Consider the following 23,184-nt stretch of genomic DNA (forward strand, 5'->3'; position numbering starts at 1 on the left):
ACCAGATACTTTAGTATTGAACAATACCTGAAACCATGTTGGAATTTTTTAGGAAATAGTACACACAAATTCCTAAGGTAAACATACATACCTCTATTTGCCTCAGAGAAAGCAGGTGTGTCCATGCAACTGTCAGAAAGAAGAACATGTAATCCAAGAACCTTCAACCATATTGAGAAAAAATCTGCTCATTACAAATTAAAAAGATCTTGATGTATTAGTAGATCTTTCTTCAAATTTCAAAAAGTTGCTTTTTAAAAGCAGTGTTGTATTTGGCAACATGTAGCAGAAACTTGTACAACATGACTAACATCAGATCATCGTCACTCCTAACGCTTGTGAGATTTTTTTTTTCAAGTACATCATAAATTTGCTATGCCTCAGCTATATTACTGTAAAGTGATGTTATCAATTGTAGCTTTACAAGAGTTTCATTACATTCCACAATCTATTCTCTCAACAAGAATTTAGGTTGTCTCCTTTTTTTTATTGCATTCATGAGTCATAAACGCAGTCTAACCAGTAGATACCCAGGTATTGGCACACCACAAAGTACAGAGCAGGGTACCCTAAAAGATATAGGTTTTAATGTATATTTTAAATTTAGCAAGGCAGGGTTCCCACTTGCATTTCTTTTTTTAGGGGGTTGAGGGGTCAAAACACGATTGCATTATGATTTTGATTTATTCATTATGTCACCTTGTATCATTTTTCCCATAGGTTTTCCTTCTGTATTTAAAGGTTTCATGTAAATATTTCTCTTGTGATGTGAGCTCACTCCCACGACATAAGGCTTCAAAGGCTTCAACTGATGGCTCCAGTGGGGAGATCAGTGCTGTGCATGATGGTATAAATTAATGTGAGGACTTGTTCACATCCATTGATCCGTTGCTAGTGAAGTTCTCTAATTGTTGGGTGCACATGCTCAATAAAACCCAAATCAGCCCCTAGCCAAGCTGCAGAATGCTACAGTTTATGTATATGGATCAGAACGTTGTGTTCAGTAGCATGTGTGGCTGTAGATATACCTCCTCTGCATACTCATGCCATCTAGTGTTGGATCTGGAGTGGTGCAACTTGTTTTTATTGGAAGAAGTGTTTCGAGTCACAAGATTGAGTGAATCCTCCCCTTCGTTATATTGCACATGGGCATTGACTCCTTTGCTAGATTATTTTCTCTCTGTCGTCTGGTTCGGACGTGTGTACCTCCGCTCCGTTTTTTTACTCTGTTAGGTTCAGTTCTCTCAGTCTTTACTTTCTGTTCCTGCAGTATTGTTGTCATTTGCGTTGTATCTCAGTGTTTTGCCCGCTTACGTCGGTTCGGGCTCTGACTGACCACCCCTCGGAGTGCCAGCACTCACCTCGGGCCTACCTTCCATGGGGCTCCGGCACCTGTGGGAATAGTTCCCTGAGGGAACAGACTCCATTTTGAATCTGTCCTCGGTCCCACAAATGGTATCGGACACTGACCAACACCTTATGTGCAACCTCTGTCTCTCTCCGGATCACTGCATGTCCGACTGTGATTCCTGTAAGTCTTTCAGGTTAAAAAAAGCCTTTTGGGATTGACAAGCTTGTTGTCTGGAAATTGCTCAGAAGACGCCAGACGACACCCTGGACCTCTTTGGAGAGGAACTTGCTCAGGCGGAACCAGTGCAGGAGGAGGAAGCCTTTCCATTCAGGACAGCTATGAGTCGGACGTTAAGTTCAACATTGGAAGAAAAAAACGTACTTCTGCCCAGCACGTGAGTACTGTGGCACCCGCTGTGCCACACAAATCCTCCAAAAAGGCCTTACAGACCATCATAGAAGTTGCCGGTCCACCACTGCCATCCTGCCATTATCAGTGCCAAAAAAAAACTGTTTAGGCTGCCCCGCATTCCGGTTTGGCGCCAAAAATGGCTGCCAGGGCCAAAGCCACACCATTGGCTTTGACTTCAACAGCCTCTGACCGAGAGATTGTTTGGTGTTGCACCGAACCTCGGTATCGAGCCAACAGCAACCATCCTCAACATTGGCGCTGACAAAGCTTCCGAAACGCAAGCCTATAGCAGAAAAACTCTCAGAGCTGAAAATATCGGAAGCCAGAGACTCAGGCCAGTCCTCCACCAGCCTCTCTCTGGTCGAGTCGATGTTGGAGCAAATGGATGCTAAACAGCTTAAGTTTTAGATCCAAGAAGGCACAGGTTGGATCATTTCCACGCCTTCCCCTCCTGTGCTTCCCAAAAGGAAACTTTCCTTTCAAGAGGCCCTGGACATTCCTGTCCCTTCCAAAAAGAGGGCAAAGTACAAGACTACGAGCCCACCTCGCAGGCCTTCGCTCCCTCCTCCACCTCTTCCCCTCCTCAATGTCCACTATCACCCATACAAGGGGACACAACTCCTCAAGGGTCACCCCAGTCCTCCACTGAAAGTTTAGGAGGTCCTCCTGATGACACCAATCCCTGGGATGCCTACGACTTTGAACCCATCCCTTCAAATGACCCTGATCTTTACCCTACACGCCCCTCACCACCGGAAGACAATACCTCTTATCAGCAGGTAATTGCTAGGGCAGCCGCCTTTCACCATGTAGAGCTGCTTCAAGAACCCATTGAGCAAGATTTCTTGTTTGACACCCTTTCCATTACTCATGGGGATACACAATACCTCCAGATGCTCCCGGGTATGCTTATACATCTTTAAAGAGCCTGTATGTTCTTGGGTGATCACTCCAAGAGACGATACGAAATACAAGGCGACCCCCTCTTACCCGCTTTACATCAGGGCACTGGTACCACCCAAATCCATAGTGGCAACAACTGCCCTTAATCCGGATAACAGTGAAGCCACTGGGGACTTTCCTCCCACAGAAAAGGAAAGCAAGAGGATTGCCGTCCAGTGCACATTTTATGCAGCAGACACTGCAGCCCAGGGAATTAATAACAGCATCCTTCTAAGAAGGAATGCTTGGCCTCTGTGATCCGGTTTCAAACCTGTGGTCCAGCAGGCAGTTCTGAACAAGCCTTTCGATAAAGAGCATCTATTTGGGCCACAGGTGGATACCACTCTAGAAAAACTAAAGGAGGACACTGGCACTGCCAAGGCCAGGAGTGCTCTCCAAAAATACAAGTCCTCCACAACAGAGGCTTCTACATCACACACCAGACAACCTTGGTGTTCTTAAACTCGAGGATTCTGCTTATGTGGGGGGCGGGGTCCAATAATAAGTGGAGAGGGGAGAGCACTGCCTCATGTGGATCCCAGTCCTCCAGGTCATAACTTCTGACTTAGATACATTGAACTTATATTGTGAAAACCTTCCAAATATGGCCAGTTCTTGCTCTGTACATGGGAGGGCTCTATTGATGTCTGAGGTATAAAGCTTCTGATCATCTGCATAGAGGGTAATATTCTTTGTGACCAACCTACCTTCCCCATGAGAATGGCTCAGTACCTCCATTTAGCCTTAAACTTTCTGCTATTGGTTCTGTGTAGAAGTTAAACAGTAGGGGGAGGGGGCTATCATACAGCCTTCCGAGTCCCTCTCCTTATCTCAAAGACTGGGGACAGATTTCCATTTATTAACAACAAAACTGTCTGGGAGCTATAGATCTTCTGGAATACTCCACAGAGTACTCTTTCAATCCCAAAATGTTCTGATACCATCCTTAGATATTCCAAGTCAACCTAGTCCAAGGCCTTGGGTGCGCTTGGGTGAGAATGGCTAATGGGAGGGGCTGCGCAGTTGCTATGTCGATAGTATCCATCAAAGTGTGTGCTAACATCCTCAGGTACCTTCCAGGCAGGAAGCCTGCCTTGATGTATCACACTCCTTACTACTTTATTCAATCTGTTGGCTAAAATACCCATGAAGATATTAAAATCACAGTTCAGTAGTGTTATAGGGTGATTTGACTGGCACTCACAGGGGTTCTTGTCAGATTTTAAGGTCAGGTAGAAAGGTACCTGATACCAACACGGTGATAAAGGAGAATCTTCCAACAGGATAGAGTTTAATAAGCTTAAGCAGAGGGAATTACACTATGAGCTAGACTAATATATACTTAATTTGGAATTCCGTCTGATCCTGCCACTTTCCCTCCCTTTCATTTTTTTTGCAGCAAGCATTTCTGAGCCACTTATCTCCTGACTTAGCATTTACTGTTGCCCTTGGGAGAGGCTAGGCAGCCTCTAATTCTCCAACCCACCTTCTAACTGGACCTTATCTACAGTAGAGACTTCGGAATATATCTCTTGAAAGAACTTAACAAATACTTCATCTATACCCTGATTATCCTCTAGAAGTAGGTTTGTTTTCCCACCCACTACTCTTTTACTACAATTCCTACTCCTGTCTAGTTTGGCCTTCCAGGCTAGTACATTTCCAGAGCTTTCTCCATATTCAAAATGTTTATTCTTGCTCAGTTCGCACTGCTGTCTCTCCTTATCCTTTGTCTTTACACTAACTTTTACCTGGCATTCCAGTAAGGATTGTTCAGTCTTGCTAATGTCTCCCTCGTTCCTTTTACTTTTTAAAGGGGAGTCTTGAAGCTCCCCAGTGAGCCTACTGGGCTGCTCGTTTGCTGCTTATTTCATCTGCAGTTTGCTGCATCCTGTGGCACCACTAGTTTGCAAAGCAGATGGCCATCTTGGAATGATATTGTCCTTAGTTCATCATTGTTTTACCATTGCAAGGTGGTGACCAAATCTGGGTGCATTACTTTGACCACCTTGGCTCAGTAACTAATTTACCTACTAATCCGGAAAATTCAGAACCTGCACTAGGGGTCTAGCTTACAAAAAAAGCCAGCTCTCGTAAACTGTTCTGCAAAACCAGCCCAGTTTTTTTTAAGGCCCCAGACTTTACACCATTAGAAACTGTCGAAACATATCAGCAGGGACAGCAAATCTCATATTCTTCCTCTCCTGTTGTAATGGCAACCAGGCCTCTGAAGGTGACATAGTCAAACTCTGGTTGAGAGGAGGGAGAATATGGCATTTTCTTAGCAGCTGGAGATCCATCACGTCTGATAGGTCGCCTTGCAAATTGTTCCAGGGGCTGTGTCCTGCCTATCATCTCTCCCTTTCCGCTTCCTCCCACACCAGAGCAATTTTCAGAGAAGCACACTGCAATCTTTATGCAGGAAGTCATGCTTCTCTTTCCCAGTGGTGACATCATGCAAGTAATAGACTCTGAGAAGGGGAAAGGATGCTACTTGCGTTACTTAAGGATAGAAGCCTTATGTTTATTTTGTGCCTGTGCCTGCTGAACACTTTTTTGAGGAAGAACTAGTTCAGAATTCTCACTCTGGCTCCGATCTTGTCAGCTTTGGATTCAGGATATGGCTGACATTTTTGGACTTGCAGAAGGTATATTTCCCTTTGCCCATGCTGCAGCCCCACAGACATTACCTGCACTTAAAGTTAAGTATTGTACATTTTCAATGTGCTGTGCTGATTTGCAGACCAAGCTAGTTAATGTCATTCGTGCAGCCTTGTGCCCTTTCAGAATATTTATGTATGCTGGGACAAATTTGTTGCCTGGCGTGATGCTTATAAATTCGACCCCCTTACAAGTCAGCCCTTCTGATCCTCTTTTGTTTGTTCTTTCATTAGCCCAAAAAAAGCTTTCTGTGGGCACTATGAAAGGTTATTTGTCAGCCCTTATGGCCTTTCTTGATATGCCAAACCACCCGTTTCTGCTTAACTCACCGGTAGTGATGCATTTTATGAAAGGCTCAACACTTTCCCTTAAACCATTTGTTGCGCCTAAATGGGACCAGCATTTGGTACTGACATTTCTCATGTACACGGCCTTCGAGCCTATGCACAGCTAATCCTTAAGGCTCTTAACAGTGAAAATGTCTTCCTCATTTCAGTTACATCTACGTGCCGTGTGAGTGGACTGCAGGTTCTTTTGTTGAAGCCTCCATACACTACCTTTACACACAAATCTGTACTGAGGACCCGGGAGGGCTTCCTGCCAAAGATTGTGACTCCCATGTTGGCTAGCGATCACTCCACCAGCATGTTTTGCTCCGTCTTACCTCTAAAAGGGGAATAGAATCTGCATCAACTTGACCCTAAAAAGGCACTTCGTTTTTTACATTGACTTCACAGATGTCCATCGCATAGATGACCAACTTTTTTGTGGCAATGAATGGTAAGGCACAGCTTAAGAGAACTTTTTCATGGTGAAAAGTCCTCTGCATCAGGATGTGCTATGTGCTGGCCAAGAAGCACCCTCTTGAATGCCTGCAGGGTCATTCCACAAAAGCCAATAGCACCACATTGGCTTTGACACAAGTGGTACCTGTTATAGATAGCTGCCAGGCTGCAACACAGTTGTTGATTTATATGTTTATGAAACACTACTACCTTTACAGTCAGGTCAGATGGGAAGGTCACTTCACCCACTTGGGTTTTGCAGGTCTTTTGACCTGAATCCACTCACCAGAACCCTACATCTTTGGGAAGTACTGCTATGTTATCTATTGATAAAGGTGTGGAGTCTGCAGTTAGCAGTATCCATCAGAAGAGCAAGTTGCTTAATTTCGGTCACACTCTTTCTAGTGAATACTCTAATTGCAGATTCCTCACTGCGCTTCTACCTCTCTTTTCCATCGAGTGGTCCATTTACCACCTAGAAAGGTCACAGTTTAGGAATTGAGAATACTCTATCAGACAATTTGTTTTATGCTCCAAGACACTGTCTTTGACTCTTTTATGCTCCTGTGTGAGGGTTTGGAAAGAAAAGGGCACAAAAAGCTGACATCAGCTCACCGGGGTAGCAGTTATATGTGAATCCTTCTCGGTCACTTCTGGAGCAGTATGGAGTCATTGTAGAGCCATCTGATTCTACCTACATGCAGGAGTAATGCTGGAAGGATTGTCTAGATCTATTCTGGTGCTTGGTGATATTCTAAAGGTGAGGAGTCTGCAGGTACATTGAGTAACCAGCAAAAAGTGAGTTACCAAAGGTAAGTAGCTTGTACATTTGCAGATTCCAACGAATAATTAAGAATTTGTATTGAGCCCAGCATTAAAGCAAGATCTCTGCATTAGGTACATTATGCCAATGAACTGTCCTATCTGCTTTCAATGTGTTATATTTTGTAGAACGCTGTGAAGGTTTTTCAGTAATGGTGATTTCCTTTCTTTTAAGCAAAAGGTAATCCGAGTCACCCACCTCCCTTCTCATTTGCAGCTAATAGAGATGAGCTCCTGAAATGTAAGTATCTTGAAACTAAGTATTTCTGAAGAATCTTCACATTTCTAAAGTGATGTCTGGTGATTGCATCCATAGGTCATTTATGTTTTAGCTTTATATTGTCGCAGGTGTGCTGGTCTCCTGTTTCTGGAGTAGTGGCAGATTGTGCTTTAGACAATGGCATCTTTGTCTGGATGTTGATTATTGTATTAATTTGCACACTTTAGAAATCATTAATTTAATTGGACTGCACCGCATTCTTTAATACATTTATGACATGTTAGGCAATATTGCTACATTCTGCCGCCACCAGATGCCACATTTTAACGCTAGATGCTTGGTCAGAGGTTGTGTATGTACTTCTTTGTGTTTTGAAGAGTGCTAATGTCTTCAATAGGTGAACACTGGACGGTAGTACAAAGCATCTCTGCTTTATACATCAATTCCCGTCTTTAGAACAACGTTTCCAGCATGCGTCTGCAGATTTAGAGACTTAGACAAGCGAATTATAGGTTTCAGTAGCTATTTGCTTGTAAGACTCGTTTATATAAGACGTTCTTTTTAAATGCCTGCTACAACAGAGGAGATCAGGCTTTGGCCAGTGTCTCACATGAATGTTAAACAGGCTCTGTCTAGCCTAATCGATTTTCCGAGTTTCCTGTTCCTGATACATGTGGAGCATCAGATGTTTCAAGCCTGTCTCACTAATCAGAGTCCAGGAATTATCTTGTCTTACCAGGGCGTTAGGGGCAAATGTAAAAAAACAATATGCCAAAATGCACAAAACAAAGGATCGTGCATCACCATTAAACTGACGTTTCGATAGGCTTTAGTACTGCTTGCCCTTGTTGCATCAACAGTGCATTCCTTTTGATATAACACAACAGTGGCGGCTGATTCTTTTTTCTTGAATTATCCAGCAACAGTCTTTGGGGATCTGCACTGCTCCATGGTTTTCACTGATGAATGAGATGATTCCCTGGATGATTCTGGGAATACTGTAAGGCAGCGTTATTGAACAATTGCCAGCTTAAATATCAAAACCCCACTGGAAGATTTTTTGTGCATTCATGTTTTGTGCGTAAAACAATGTGCAGAGTGTAATTTCACACTAAAATGTACATGTACACAATAATATAGTACTGTTGCTTTTGAAACAAATTTCCTATGATTTGCATACAGTGTTTTCCTTCCTTGTCAACTGGCTAGAATAGAAAAATATTTTTTGATTTCCATTGTCATTGTTTATGCTGTTCTCGATGAACTTCGCTAGCTCAGTCCAAAACTTAAACTATTACTTCACATTCTTTCAGCTAGATCACTGTGCCCTATTCATTCATATAAAGCACTGTGGTATCTACTTTGTTACACTATCTCCGGATCACATTAGCGTAGACGGGGCAGAATAATTATACATCTAGTGGAAAAACCCTTAGGTGCTAAGTCAGTATAACGTTTTATAAGACTATGCTCTGATTTCTATGGATCTAATATCATTCGATCATACCACCAAGATTCTGCATTGCTGGTAATTCCGTATGCGAAAATAATGTATAAAAACCCTTAGATTTTGGGGGCGAGTCAGAAAATGTCCTGTTCTACTAGGGATGATGACCGTTTCTCTCCCAATTTTACTGGCCATTTGGGACTTAGACAATTTTTTTACTTTGAATTTTTGATTTTGCATTTTTCTGTATTGCGCTATTACCGAGAGCCGTTATGGAATTAACTCCGTATCACCTTATATTTTGTTATGTTATGTTAAATTATGTTATGTTATGAAACCCTTTAAACATTTGCTGATTTATAACTCAGGTATTGGGTGGGCCCTCTACTTAAATGACTGTATTTCTCATAATTTGATGTGTTGTGAGGTGCCTTAACTCGGAGACACATTGGCTCAAGAAACTGACACCGTCTCAGTGGAAATAGGCACTGCTGTGGAGGTTCCACAGAGCATGGATGTCAATTACAAAGCTGTCTTTTTGATCCTGCTGTGGATATTTTGTAGGGGGCACCAGACTGTGTATTATAGTTTTGTTCGTGTAATAAATAATATGTGAACTATTTAGCCGCAGTCAAAAGTGAAGTTTATTACATTTCTTTTCCTGACCTCATTTTAAAATCTTAAACGCAAAGTATATCACAACAGTAAAACTATACTCATATTTATTTTCTTACTGCTGTTTTGAGGAGAACTGCTTATATAGTTAAAAAAACAACTCATTTTCACAGGAGAACGAGCAGTCTAATGAAACAAAGCTAGCAAGATTTGCTGACATAATATGTTTTTAAAAAACTAACTCAGCCTTTGAGGTATGAAGATATGGAACTTGCAGAGAGGGAGAAAGAAATGGAGTGAGAGTGACAATTAAAAGATTTGCCTGGATCATGTGACCAGAAATGGATTGCAGGACAGAAAGGTATTATTCATTTTATTTCGACATTTGTGGCCCGTCTGTATACAGGGTGCCCATCCTGAGAGGATCACTCAAACTTTGCCCTTTCCTCTTGTACACCTCTGGAATTATTCCCACCACGAGACACAGGGATCCTGTTCGCTATTACCTCTTCCTGTTCTCATTATCCTGTAATTCAGAGATTATGAAGAGGTCCGACTTCGGTGGATGCACGTATATTTTGCATTCAAAATTTGCCACCCGCCCATTTGCCCTTTTGACTCTCAAGCAGGGTCACATTAGGCCAATTACTTTGACATATCTGGAACTAGATTCGAAACTAGAAATGCTTGAAACGCGCGTTGTTCTGGTGACCCGAGCTTGATCATGATCTCTTACTCTCATCTAGTCATTCCAAGTTTGCTACAAGCTCACAGATCCGGATCACACACCAGAAAACCTTTAAGAAACATTTTTCTCCATTTTGTTTTTATCATCATCTCCTACTCACCTTGTGCAAGTTCTGCTCACTTCGTGGGATCCACTCACATTTTGACCTTCTTTCCTCGATCTCCGGATTCCCAAAAGGCTTAGTTAGGCTCATGGTGCCGTAGATCTCATCCTTCTTCTTAAACTCTACCTCCAGGGCGTCCCAACAAAGGCACCAGACCCACTGAAAACACAGATGTTGTGGAAGATTGCAAGACTCAGCTCTTCGACAGAGCTGACATTATCTCTACCCATGACAAAATAAACACATTTACAAAGGTGTTCCTTGCCACCTTCCCATGGAGCACCTACCAATGGAAAATTTTCAGCTGTCAGTCAGCAAACTGCATAAAAAAACAATGAGCGTCTTGAAGCCTTATAAGTGACAATGACATTACTTGGCATAAAGAATGGTCATTCACAAACGTTAGAGGATGCACAAAGATGGAACGATGTAGTGAGGGGGGGATAAAATACAGAAGGGAATAGGGCAGTGACAACTGATTGAGGCCAGTGTGTGAACGATGGCAAAAGAATCTTGCACCAAAGTGCACTTAAAAATAGATTGCATTGGGTAACAGGACAATCCTCCTTAAAACATTTGCTGATGAGTTGCATGAACTTTGCCTCGTCTATTTGTTTAAGTTTGACTTGCCTTGACTGAAACCTGGGACATTCATAGGCAATTTAACCACTTCATGTTTTATGGACACGCCTGTGGCAAAATGTCTAATTTTTTTAAGTGGCACATGTATAAACCACACATGCCAACAGAACAGGTTTAGGCAGGAGACTCTAACATTTTTAAGCTTCCAAGGACTATATATTTCAGCTGTCTCCCAACTAAAATCTCCTCTGCTTCAAAGTAAGTCAATGGTGAAAACTGTTCCCCCTTTTTTATTTTTAATCTCCTTCTTACCAGGATCAAAATGTTAGCAATTATGATAAACTCATTTGAAAGGTTCAGCTTTACAACATTGGAAAACTCAAAATAAGCATTACTCTCCCAGCAGTAATTACATTATGGCCCTCATTACGACCCTGGCGGATGGTGCAAAAAGGGCGGTAAGACCGCAAACAGGCCGACGGTCATTAACGCCCCATTATGACATTGGCAGTTTGGCATATGCCAAATCGCCAATGTCCCACACCGTCCGCCACGGCGGTAATGACTGCCAGGCTGGAGACAACGGTCTCCAGCCCAGGGGCAGTCACTAGTCCGCCGGCGGTATCAGGACCCCGCATACCGCCATGGATTTTGTGGGGTTTTCAACCGCCACGAAATCCATGGTGGTATGCACCATCAGTGCCAGGGAATTCGTTCCCTGGCACTGATTGGGGTCTCCCCCTCCCCTGAGTCCTCCCCCAAAACCCACGACCCCCTACGACCCCCCACTGGTAGTAGGACCCCCCCCCACCCCGCCCCCAAAGACCCCCCACACATGCCCCCCACACTCCCCTACACGCACACGCACGCTCACACCACACATACACATGCACTTACATGCACACATACATACTAGTTTCATTTCCACCACACACATTACACCCCGCATGCATACACGCACTCACACAACCACTCTACACACTCACACGCACACCCCCATGCTCACACACAACACCCCCCCACCCCCCTGCCCTAACGGACGATCACCGTACCTTTTCCTGTGATCCTCTGAGAGGGAACGGGGTCCATGGAGGCTGCTCCGCCGCCAGCACCCCCGTCACCAGAACACCGCCATGCCGAATACTGAGTCGTATTACAGTGGGCAGTGTTCTGATGACGTGGCGGTGACGGTTGAGCAGCCTCCACTTCACTGCCGACCTCCAGTATGGCTGCTGGTGGCTCTCCGTCCAAAAAAGGGCAGAGGGCTGCCAGCAGTCATAATATGGTTGGCAGAAGACCGCCAACACTGGTGGTCTTTGGCCCGGCGGAACCTCAGCGGTCTTTCGAAAATTGTTTTTTTACTCCATTTTTCCATCTATATGCATTTTTTGCTCACACCTTTAAGTCAGTAAGTGCTTCTTTGCATTCACTATCGTTTTCGGATGTTTTCTTTACCTTCTTTCTTTCCTTATGGCTAATTTATATTACAGACAGCATCCAGAATAAGGGACATACAAGTCTATTTTCCTGCTTCAGTTGACGGTCACTTTCAGTTGAGCTGTTGAATCATTTACATTTTAGTACATATAACTGCTTTGGTTCATTTAGAAGCCCTGCCTCCATGCTATTACATAGTTATACCGCATTTACCTTACATAAGACGTAATTATAGTGGACCACCCTCTAGGCTTGGCCTGGCTGAGGGGATAAGTAAAAGGAATGTGGACCGCTCTTATATATTCCAATCCCTGTGGGTGGATGTGGTTTTACATTGTGGCCGCCCGATGCTTAGGCCTACCTGGAGCCCAGTGGCAGTTGACCTTTACACCAGTGGTGAGGCCAGTGTGCATACCCATGCAAGTAAGCACACATGTGGGAAAGATGCCTGACGGCACAGGGTCGGCCAGAGGCATTTATGGCCCATGTGCTCCGGTCACTTGCAGCTGGCCCACCACTGGCCTGCTCTCATCTCCCAGATCAGGAAGCGGTGCATTGCACTCAAATACCTGCCTGCAACTGTGGTCCCGAGTAGGTCCTCAAACCAACCAGAGAAAAAGGTGAGGTGATGTGCCCCCAGCTAAGCACCAGTGCACACTGACTGAAGTCTGGAGCCTGTCTGGCAGTGCCCTCTGCTGCTAGCTAATCATCAACAACAGACAGAGCAGGTTTCCTAGCCAACAGCATGTGGTGGGAGGGTGGGGCCCTCCTCTGGACGCCAGACTTATTACTGGGGCTCTGCACCACTCCCACCCACAGCAGTAACACCAATAGAAGAGCAAAAAAATGTACATGGTCATAAACTGCACTAGACAAACTAAAAAAAAGAGGAGAACAAAAATGAGTTGTCTTAGCCGGTAGCTCTGTCATGACTGGCAAATAAACAGGGAGCTGATAACCGGAAACCAGGAGGAAGTGGGAAAGGCATACTTGGAGGCAGATTACCACAGATACGCAGTATCCCAGGCCAGCAGCTAATGCCCAAGCTATGATCACGAACTCAACTCACTCGCAGTGCCCCACCATACAAACAAGCAAGATCGCAGATGACTTTCAGCATCCACTAAGGCAACAAGGCACACCTGCATGGGCAAGCGTTCGCACATTTGTGACCACACTACCACCATCTAGTGAGTTGCTGGATCCAGCAACAGCTGCACTGAGATAAAAAGTTTGGGTCAGACGACAGAACAATTACTTCCTTGCCACCCGTGAGATGGATGACACTGTAAAACAGTCCTTACTACTACACTATGGGGTGAGAAGATTTACAAGTGGTTTGCCGACCAACCAGTTAGAGACAATGACTACAAAGCAGCAGTGGAGGCTCTAAGTGCCCATTTATATATTCTACTCATCTCCAAATTTAAATGTTTCAAACTCCACCAGGCCTTCCAACAAGATGATGAAACCTTTGGCGGGTTTCATGTGAGGCTTGCGTGCCAGATGAGGCCCCAGGTTGTAACAGGGATGTCACTCATCGGTCCTTAGACACCTAATTCTTTGGCAGCTTGGAGTAAAGCTAGAGAACATCCTTGTCCTTGCTCGATCACACAAACTTTCCAGTAGCCAGGAGGATGGGGTGGAGTTGGCACTGGTGAAGGGGCCCGCTTCACCCAAACCAAGGTAAACCGGAAAGTGATCAATTCTGTCTACAAGTGACGAGCTCATGCCGGCAATGGCATGGCAACAAGACAAGTCGAGGCAGTGCAGCAATTGCTGCCTCCACCAGCACGCGTCCCAGAGGAATGCCCAATTCAAGGAAAGGCCTACTCAGAGTGTTGCAGACCCACCCACATAGCATGTGTCTGCTAAAGCTGAAAACAGGCCAAAGATGGCCATCCCGAGCATGAGGAAACCTTTCAGTCGGGCAACTCACGTTAGAAGACCTGCCTCAGGTGCACCAGGAAATACCAATCAGAGACCCTGGAGTGGAGGACAGGGAAGATGATGGGGTATTCATGATACCCTATACCAGACAAAAGGGTGGGGAGAAAAGACCACCTCTGATGTTCACCATAACGGTTGCTGAGCAGGCCATTCATACCCTCATAGACACATGGATCTCATTGGCGTTATTGACTGAACTCAATTTCGGGCTCTCAAGACCTGACCCCTCTCCTCCCAGCCGTCATGAAACTCTGTGTGTATGGTGGTAGCAGCCCACTGACACGGGTCAGAGTAATCAGGATGGTGGTCTCCTAATGTGCAACTAACAAACACGCAAAATTTCACATCACCAAGGAAGGCACAGGCATGTTCATAGCGTGCCATACTACAGAACTTTTGGGACTGGTATTTTTCACCTTTGGCCACTAGTGGAAGATAAGCTCCACAAACTGTAGCAGGAGGGAGTGATTGAGAAAGTCTCTGGGCCAACACCATGGGTGTTGCCCATGGTTGGTGCATTGAAGCCCAAGCAACCGGGAGCAATCTGTCTCTGTTTGAACATGAGGTTTCCCAACAAAGGTATCAAGAGAGAGCATTACCTGGTGCTAACCATGGACAACATAATTGAAGACTTCAGTGTGTTGTATAGCTATTTTAGCGATGTTTTAGACACATTGTTTTAAGTTAACTGGGCCTGCCGCTGTGCACTTTAACCCTGTTACATTTTATTCAGCATTGCTTTATTTTTTTAGCAATAGCAACATTTGCGGTGCTGTTTTATTTTCTTTATCTCATTGTACTTTCGCCTAGGAAAGCATTATGTTCTTAGTAGGACACTTATTTCACTCCATGCTTTCTCCAAGGCCACAGTCAGGTAGGGTTGCCGACAAAAGTGGTATGCTGTGTCTCCAACATTCACAGAAAAGACACCCTCATACCTGGGGACCATTTCTTAGAATGTCAACTGTTTTATTATAAAAACAACCCTTTGTCTCAGACATGTTAGAAGGCGATTCCAGCCAGATGACCACGTCTGCACACTGATTGCTAACCGCTTCGTTGCAGCTACCTGCCTAGACGACTGGACCCCTGATCCACTCTAGACTACAGGCTTCTTCCTCCAGGTATGAGGGATGATGTACCCCCAGTGGGGGAACCCGAAGTGCAGATTAGGCTTATTACACTGTTCTCTGACATAGTTTAGGTAGGAGAAATATATACATCACTCTTAGTGACAGTATGGTAGGACTATTCTTGTGTTTTACTCTGTTAGTCACCTTTTTGCCTTTATTTCGTTTTATCATCCTAGTTATTTCAATGCATGCCTTTTTATCTAAGATGCATTTATTTCAATAAACCTTTATTGAACCATATACTGCCTCTGTTGTCTTCACCTGTATGAAACCTAGTGGTAACTGAGAGAAAGGGATGGGATCTTATCGACCCCGATTGCCCTGCGAATTCTTTCTTGTCATGCGCCCAGTTGCCACAATCATCTTAGCCATAGATGAGGTGCTGCTAGTTAGCCGGAGAACCTGGATTAGGCTGACAGACATCATGTGGTGTGGAATTATACTTATTAGCCACAATCCTGTCTCCCAAATTCAGCAGCCTTATTAGCATAATGAGAACCTAGGTGACAGGTGGGTCCCAGTTGTTCTCAAAATTGGACCTAAGCGCTGGGAACCACTAACTTGGGCTTGTCCACTTTCTCCACATGCCTAAGGTTATGGTGCTACTGATACCTTAACTTTGGCTTACCATCTGCCACCAGAGTAATTCAAAATGTAATTTGAGAAACACTGTCAGGGCTAGATGGCATCCTGAATATTAGTGCCAGCATTTGTATTTGCTCCACCACTCAGGAGGAACACTAAACCACACTTTGAGCCACCTTGTTGAGATTGGGGAGCGATCGGTTGCCTCTGCACTATAGTAAATGCTCATTCTTCAAATCGTCCATCAAATTCTTCAGATTTGTGTTCTCCAAAGAATAGCTGAGTGATTCTGCACAAGCCAAAGCCACCTAAAGCACCCTGACAGCCCAGACAGCAGCGGAGGTGAGAAGCTTTATGGGCATGGCCACATACTGCTGAAGGTTTATACCAGACCTTGCCACTCTGTCGGAAAACATCCTGGTGCCATGTAGGACTGGGACAATCGAGCAGGCACTACTTTCAGGACTTTCAAGGCAACACATTGCCACAGTGGCTCAATTCACAGTGCAGTTCTGAGATGATTATGGACTAAAGCCCGATAGGGCTGGCTATATTACGTTTAGGAAATAGCGAAGTAGTATGGATGCCAATTGCGTAAGTAAGGAGAGTACTTTCAAACATGAAAATAGAATATGCCTAAATATGAGTGGGAGGCGCTAGTGATCTGATGGGCAAGCTCAGACTTCCACCTGCATCTATATGGCTAGGGGTTCAAAGTGATAATGAACTATAAGCCCTCAGTGTCCCTCTTCACCAGCACATTGAGCCATCAACTGCTTCATCATCCACTAGCTGAATAGGAGGATTTGATGCAAGACAAATCTCTAACAGACAAGTTCATCCCAAGTATAGCACAAGGATCCTGCCACAAGGTCATGTCACAAGAGGAACTCAAGAAAGGAAGGATGTGAAGAAGCCAGCCTCCAAAAGGCCTTGTAAGCCATGCTTCACCACCAATAGAACAAGTTCCTGGATGAAATGATAGTGTGGGACCTGAAGGAGAAGCACAGAATGTCACAGATCTGGAGAGTCCTAGAGGAACTCAACACCACCCCAGACAGACCTGTGCTAAGAGGCCAATGTATCATAGTTCCCCAGGCTCTGTGGTAGAAAGTACTGTAGCTCACACCCAAGGGGCACCCTGGGATTGCCAAGACCAAGGCGAGATTGAGACTGAAACTGTTTTTCCCCCTGAAAGGACGACCTGGTCAAAAGAGGGGCAGGTAGACCTGCACCCATCATCATCGAAGAGCCCTGTCCTGAACCTTGGACAAAGCTGAGCATGGATTTTTTACCATTACCCTGTTGGCAAGACCATGGAAGTGATTGTGGACAGTCACTCCAATTATCCAGTAGTTGAGCCTAACATCATCAACTGCTTTTCCCAAGATCAAGCTCATCTTACAGAAAGTATCCACAACATTTGGTCTGCCAATAGAAATCAAGATGATCAATGAACCACCTTTCCAGGGGGATGAAATTGCTGAATATATGAAGGCTGTAGAAATCAGGCACTAGAAAACAACACCACAGTTGCCTCAAGCCCACGGGGAAGAGGAGCACTTTATGCATACACTGAATAAAGTGCTACTGATTCGGGTATACCAGGGGAAAGACCTGGAATGGTGCCTTCATTTGTTCTTGCAGTCTTACCGACACACACTCCACAGCACTTCGGTGTGCCCTCCCATGTTGGAGGCAAGTCAGCCAGAATAGGTACCACCCAGGCACTACTGAAAAAGAAAGCGACAAACGAGAAGGCCAGCCAAGCCCATTACGCAGAAACTCCTAGCTTATGAGTGGGTGATAACGCCATCCTGGAAGAGAGACACTATAATAAATCAGGTTACTGGTTGACGTGGTGAATCCCTACTGAAGCAGGAAGCACAATCCTGGTCACCTTGAAATCACAAGCAAGTCCTAAATTAACCTGTGCTCTACCCTCTGTATGCTTGGCACAGAGCAGTCAGGCTTAACTTGGAAACAATGTTTAAAGCATATGTGCAAAACACCAAACAGTAATACACTGAAAACACAAAGAAGAATCCAACACCAGATTAGAAAAATAGAGTAAGCTTTAATAAATACAAGACCAGATTGACAAAAATCTAATTAGTAAAACCAGAGATATGCTGTTTCAAAGGTTTAATTGAAAATAGTGCCAAAATGCACAAAGCACCAACTGTGGTTATCTGGTCGCCCTGGCTAGGACAAAGTCACAAAAGTTCAGGCCACCCGCAGTAGAGCACGGGCTGGCTGCAGGTACCCATTTAGGCCAGCTGAACAAGAGTACCTTAAATACAGGCTGCAGAGTATTGCAAGGTTCTGCATCGATGATGGGGTGCCCAGCTGAGGTGATGTGAGGCCCGAGTCTGAGATGCATCAGGCAACATCAGTTCCGGGAGGCTGTGATGTGAGGTCCTGCGGCGTCATTGAGGAAACTATCGACAAGGGGGCATTTGATGCCGAGTCTGGCGTCAAGGATACATAATGCACTAACTGGTTCTGAAGAAGCCAGGAAGTTACACGCAGCAGATGCGATCTATCAATTCTGCACGGAGTTGCACGAGCAGCAAAGGAGATGCGTTGATTCTGCTGGATCCACAGATGGGCTGGGAGAGCACCTTCAGGTCCACTTCCAAAGTCCAGGACTGGGATGGCACCACTTGGTTACAAGAGATTAGCCATTGGAATCACTCTAGCAGGCCCGTGTACAGGATGCAGGTCCAGCAGATCACCATAGCACAGCAGCAAATTTTCAGGAGCATCATTCAGCAGAGTGGCAGTCCTTTCAGTAGCACAGCAGTCCTTCTTGATGGCAGTCTCCCACAGGTCCAGAGGTATTCTGAAGAGTTGGTGCGTGAGGCTCAGTATTTATACCTGGTGCCTTCTTTGAAGTGGTACTAACTTCTAGAAGATTCCCTTCGAAGTGCTCAGGTTTTCTGCCTCACCTGCCCTGGTTCCTGACTATCTACAGTGGGTACACAGTCTTTTGTGTGAAGGTAGCGCATAACATGGTCAATTATACGCAAGGCAGTACCCAGCTACACCCTCCCATCCTGCCAGTGATGGCCCATCTAGGCACACCTACACTCTCTATTGTGTGCGGCTTTCTAGGAGGAATACACAAAGTCTAACTGCCAACTACACACGGGCAGGTCACCCAGAGACAGGTTGCAGGCAATAAATGGGTAAGACAGGAAAATGACAATTTTCTAAAAGTTGCATTTTCAAGATTGTAATTCATAATCCTATTTCACCACAAAATAAGATTTTCCATTTCAATTCCAAAGATACCAAACATGAATTGTTCACCTGTTCCCAGCTGGAAGATATCCTTATTAAATGTAATAAGGTAACTCAAATGTTATCCTATGGGAGAGGTAGAGCTTGCCATGTAAAACTTAAAACTATGTATCCTACGTTTTAAATACATTACACCCTGCCCTGTGGGCAATTTAGGGCTTAGCCTAGTGGTGGCTTATATGCATTAAAAAGGACCATTTAGACCTGGCAAAAGAATTATTTTGGCAAGTCACACAGGCTGCAATGGCAGGTCTGAGACAGGTTTTCAGGGCTTCTTAAATAGGTGACACAACAAGTGCTGCAGGCCCACTAGTAACATTCAATTTACCAGTCCTGCATACATACACAGATCTTCCTTTTCAATACCTTTACATTTACCCATAGGGATATCCAGAGTCTCCCTATTCAACCCTGGCATGCTTCATCACGCTGACAAAAGCTTCCGAAAGCCCGTCAGCTCTAGGGTTATCACCCCCTAGAGCAGATAAAGATATAAGCCTGCTCCCTCGGATCCATAATACATTAGGTCACAGGTCCCTCCAGACTCTGTAGTAGCTACCACTGCACGGAAACCTGTCAATAAGCAGGACACTGAGAGACTCTTCTCCTGACAACGGGAGTAAAAAGTTAGATGCTGGCGGCGAAAGGGAGACTTCATAGGCAGCCAACCATTGGTGTATCACCAGTTCACAGGCCTTACTAGCCAGCCATGACCGGGCTCACAGGGTGAAAACGGAGGAGCTCCTCCAATTTCTCTCAGAAGAGCACTGGAAAAGAGGGCAGCAAGCTGTTGTTGAGGAGCAAACCATTACTAATAACTCCGTATGCTGTGTCCTAGACTCCGCAGCTACACCTGCATGCGGCATTAGTACCAGGAGGTATGCATGACTTCAGTGCTCTGGGTTTAAACCATAGGTTTAGCAAGCGGTGCTTAACATGCCCTTGATAAGCAGCATCTTTTTGGCTCTCAAGTGGATTCTACCCTTGAGAAGCTGAAAAAAGACACTGACACAGAATGGGTGCTCTACAGCCCCTCACAAAAAGGGGCACATTTTGTCGCCCCAGCTTCAGAGGTGATTACAGATCCACAACCTCAGAAGAGTGTACCTCCCAACTCAGACAGCCTAAACCCTCCTATTATATCCTACAGAGGCAATAACAACAAGGGTGGAGGTAAGAGCACCGCCTCCTGAGGCTCTGTCTCCACTGCAAAGTAGTGACTACCTCCGTCTTTCGCCAGCCCTCTCCACACATGTCTGGGGACTACTTTAAAATTTTCATCCAGAATGGGTCAATAACACCACAGACCAATAGGTACTTTCCATTATCCAACATGGTTATTGTCTGGAGTTCATTACCACTCCTCCAAACATTCCCCCTCACTCTCACAGGCTATCCCACGAGCACCTCACCCTTCTCAAGAAAGAGGTTCAAATTCCTTCTTCTCAAAGGGATCATTGAGCCTGTTCCCTTACAAAACTAGGGATCAGGGGTATACTCCCTATACTTCCTCATTTCCTAAGAAGATGTCTCTCTCAGGCCTATTCTGGACCTCAGATCATTAAGCAACTACATTCTCTCAGAACACTTTCATATGATTACACTTTAAGACTTTATTCTACTTCTACAACAAGGCGACTTTAGGACGGCCTTATAGCCTTGATCTAAAGGACACCTTCTTCCACATTCCCATCCACTGTGCACACCGAAAATACCTAATATTTGTGGCTGCAGAAAAGCATTGCTAGTTCAATGTCCTTTCGGAGTCACAGCTATTCCCAGAGTCTTCACAAAGTGCTTAGCAGTAACCACCGCAAACCTCCGAAGACAAAACTTACATGTGTTCCCTTACCTAGACAACAGGCTCATCAGAGCCAGCACACGACCACAGTGCCAATATCACACTCAATGACATTGGACCTGATTCACATGCAGGGAGTCACAATCAACTTTGTCAAATCCCATCTCCAACCTCTTCAGATACCGACCTATTTTGGAGCTATTCTCAATGCAGTGTTGAGGCTAGCATACTCCATTCCGGCTCAGGTTCTCAGTTTTCAGTCTCTTCTCCGTCATTTTCAAGAGAATTGAACATCCACAGTCAGGACATCATGTGCCTGTTCGGGATGATGGCCTCCTGCACTGCCATCGTCCCTCATGCCAGACTTCGCATGCGCCCCCTACAGTAGTGTCTGTCTCGTTAGTGATACCATCTCACAGGGTCACCAGGAAGATCTAGTGTTGTTAGATTGCCATACTCGCCTCTCTCTGCAATGGAGGAACACCACCATCCTGTTGAAAGGGCAGCCTTTTCTGGATCCTGTTCCTTAGGTCATTCTGACCACAGATGCAACACTGACGAGGTGGGGCACTCCCCTTCAAGACCTCACATTACAGGGCCTTTTAGATCTCAGACACCAATCCCTACATATCAGTTGCCTAGAGCTTCAGGCAATATTTCTAGCCCTGAAAGCATTTCTTCATCACCTGTCTCACAAATTTGCCTTAGTCCGCACGGATGACATAACATCCTTGTATTATCTACAGAAACAAGGGGGGACACAGACATCTCAACTGTCACAACTATCAGACAATATGGAAATGTGCTTTCCCCCACTGCATTCACCTGGTGGCAGAGTATCTCCTAGGAACAGACAGCGACTTGGCAGACCTGTTCAGCAGGACTCAGCAACAAGTCCACGAATGGGAACTCCACCTGCAGGTCCTTCGAAAATGTTTTATAAAGTGGGGAACTCCTCAGATAGACCCAGCAGAAAATGCAAAATGCTCAAACTTCACCTCCAGGTATGAACCCCCTCCATCCAAAGGCAACACTGTATGGATGAACTGGTCAGAGATACTCGCTTATGCTTTTCCACCTCTCCCTCTCAGTCAATTTCTGATTCGGAAGATCAGGCAGACATCTCGCACCATGATTCTTGTAGCTCCCACTTGGGCGCATCAGCCGTGGTTCACCACACTTCTGGACCTCTCAATAGTTCCCCAGCAGGCCGGACCTTCTCATTCAAAGTCAAGAAAAGATTAGACATCCAGACCCCAAGTCTTTCAACCTTGCGATATGGCTCTTAAAGTCATAGAGTTTTGTTACTTAGGATTACCTGCGGAATGTTTGGACATTCTCAGGAAAGCTTGTAGTCCCACAACCAAAGCATTTTATGCTGCAAAATAGAAACATTTTGTATGCTACTGCCAACCCAAACACATTAATTCCATTAAAGCTACTGTCCATGACATTGTTTGTTATTTTCTCCACTTAACTAAACAGATTTAGCTTACACTTTCATTTACTTACATCTTGCAGCTGTAGCTGCATATCTGCAGAACAAACAACATACTTCCTTGTTCAGAATCCCAGTCATCATAGCTGTCATGGAAGGCCTCAAAAAGGCTATTCCACCCAGCGTTCCTCCTGCACCATCCTGGAACCTCAATATTTTGCTTACCAGGCTCATGGGCCCTCCTTTTGAGACACTTCATTCATGCAGTCTTCAGTATCTTTCTTGGAAAGTGGCATTCTTAGTCGCTGTCACATCACTCAGATGTGTTAGTGAGCTCCAGGTGCTAACCTTGGAAGAACCTTTCTTTGGAATTCATAGAGACAAGGTGGTCCTTCGCACAAACCTGAAGTTCCTTCATAAAGTGTTTTCCCAATTTCATATCAACCAATCCATCGAGCTACCAGTCTTCTTTCCGCAGCCTGATTCTGCAGAATGAGCTCTCCACACTCTAGATGTTAAATGAGCACTTATGTTTTACATTGAAAGAACCAAACAATTTAGGAAAATTAAACAGCTCTTTGTAGCTTTTTCACTACCTCACAAGGGCAGTCCAATATCCAAAAACAGCATAATAAGATGGATAGTAAAGTGTATACAAACTTGCTATGCCAAAGCAAAGAGACAGTTACCTGTTACTCCTAAAGAACATTCCACTAGGAAAAAAGGAGCCACTTTGGCTTTCCTTGGAAACACGCCTATAGCTAACATTTGTAAGGCAGCTACATGGTCTACACCACATACATTTACAAAGCATTACTGTGTGGATGTACTAGCACGTCAGCAAGCC

At 44.8% G+C, this 23,184-nt stretch overlaps 1 protein-coding gene across 1 annotated transcript in view; it reads left to right on the plus strand.

Annotated features, from left to right (window-relative positions):
* Window positions 1-23,184, plus strand: part of TRIM25 (tripartite motif containing 25) — a 366,254-nt gene that overhangs the window by 336,654 nt on the left and 6,416 nt on the right. The window contains exon 8 of the mRNA XM_069200011.1: window positions 7,148-7,213. Within this exon, the coding sequence (XP_069056112.1) occupies window positions 7,148-7,213 (66 nt within the window). The remainder of the gene's footprint in view (window positions 1-7,147; window positions 7,214-23,184) is intronic.

This window comes from Pleurodeles waltl, chromosome 7, assembly GCF_031143425.1.
Source record: "Pleurodeles waltl isolate 20211129_DDA chromosome 7, aPleWal1.hap1.20221129, whole genome shotgun sequence".
Lineage (NCBI taxonomy): Eukaryota > Metazoa > Chordata > Amphibia > Caudata > Salamandridae > Pleurodeles > Pleurodeles waltl.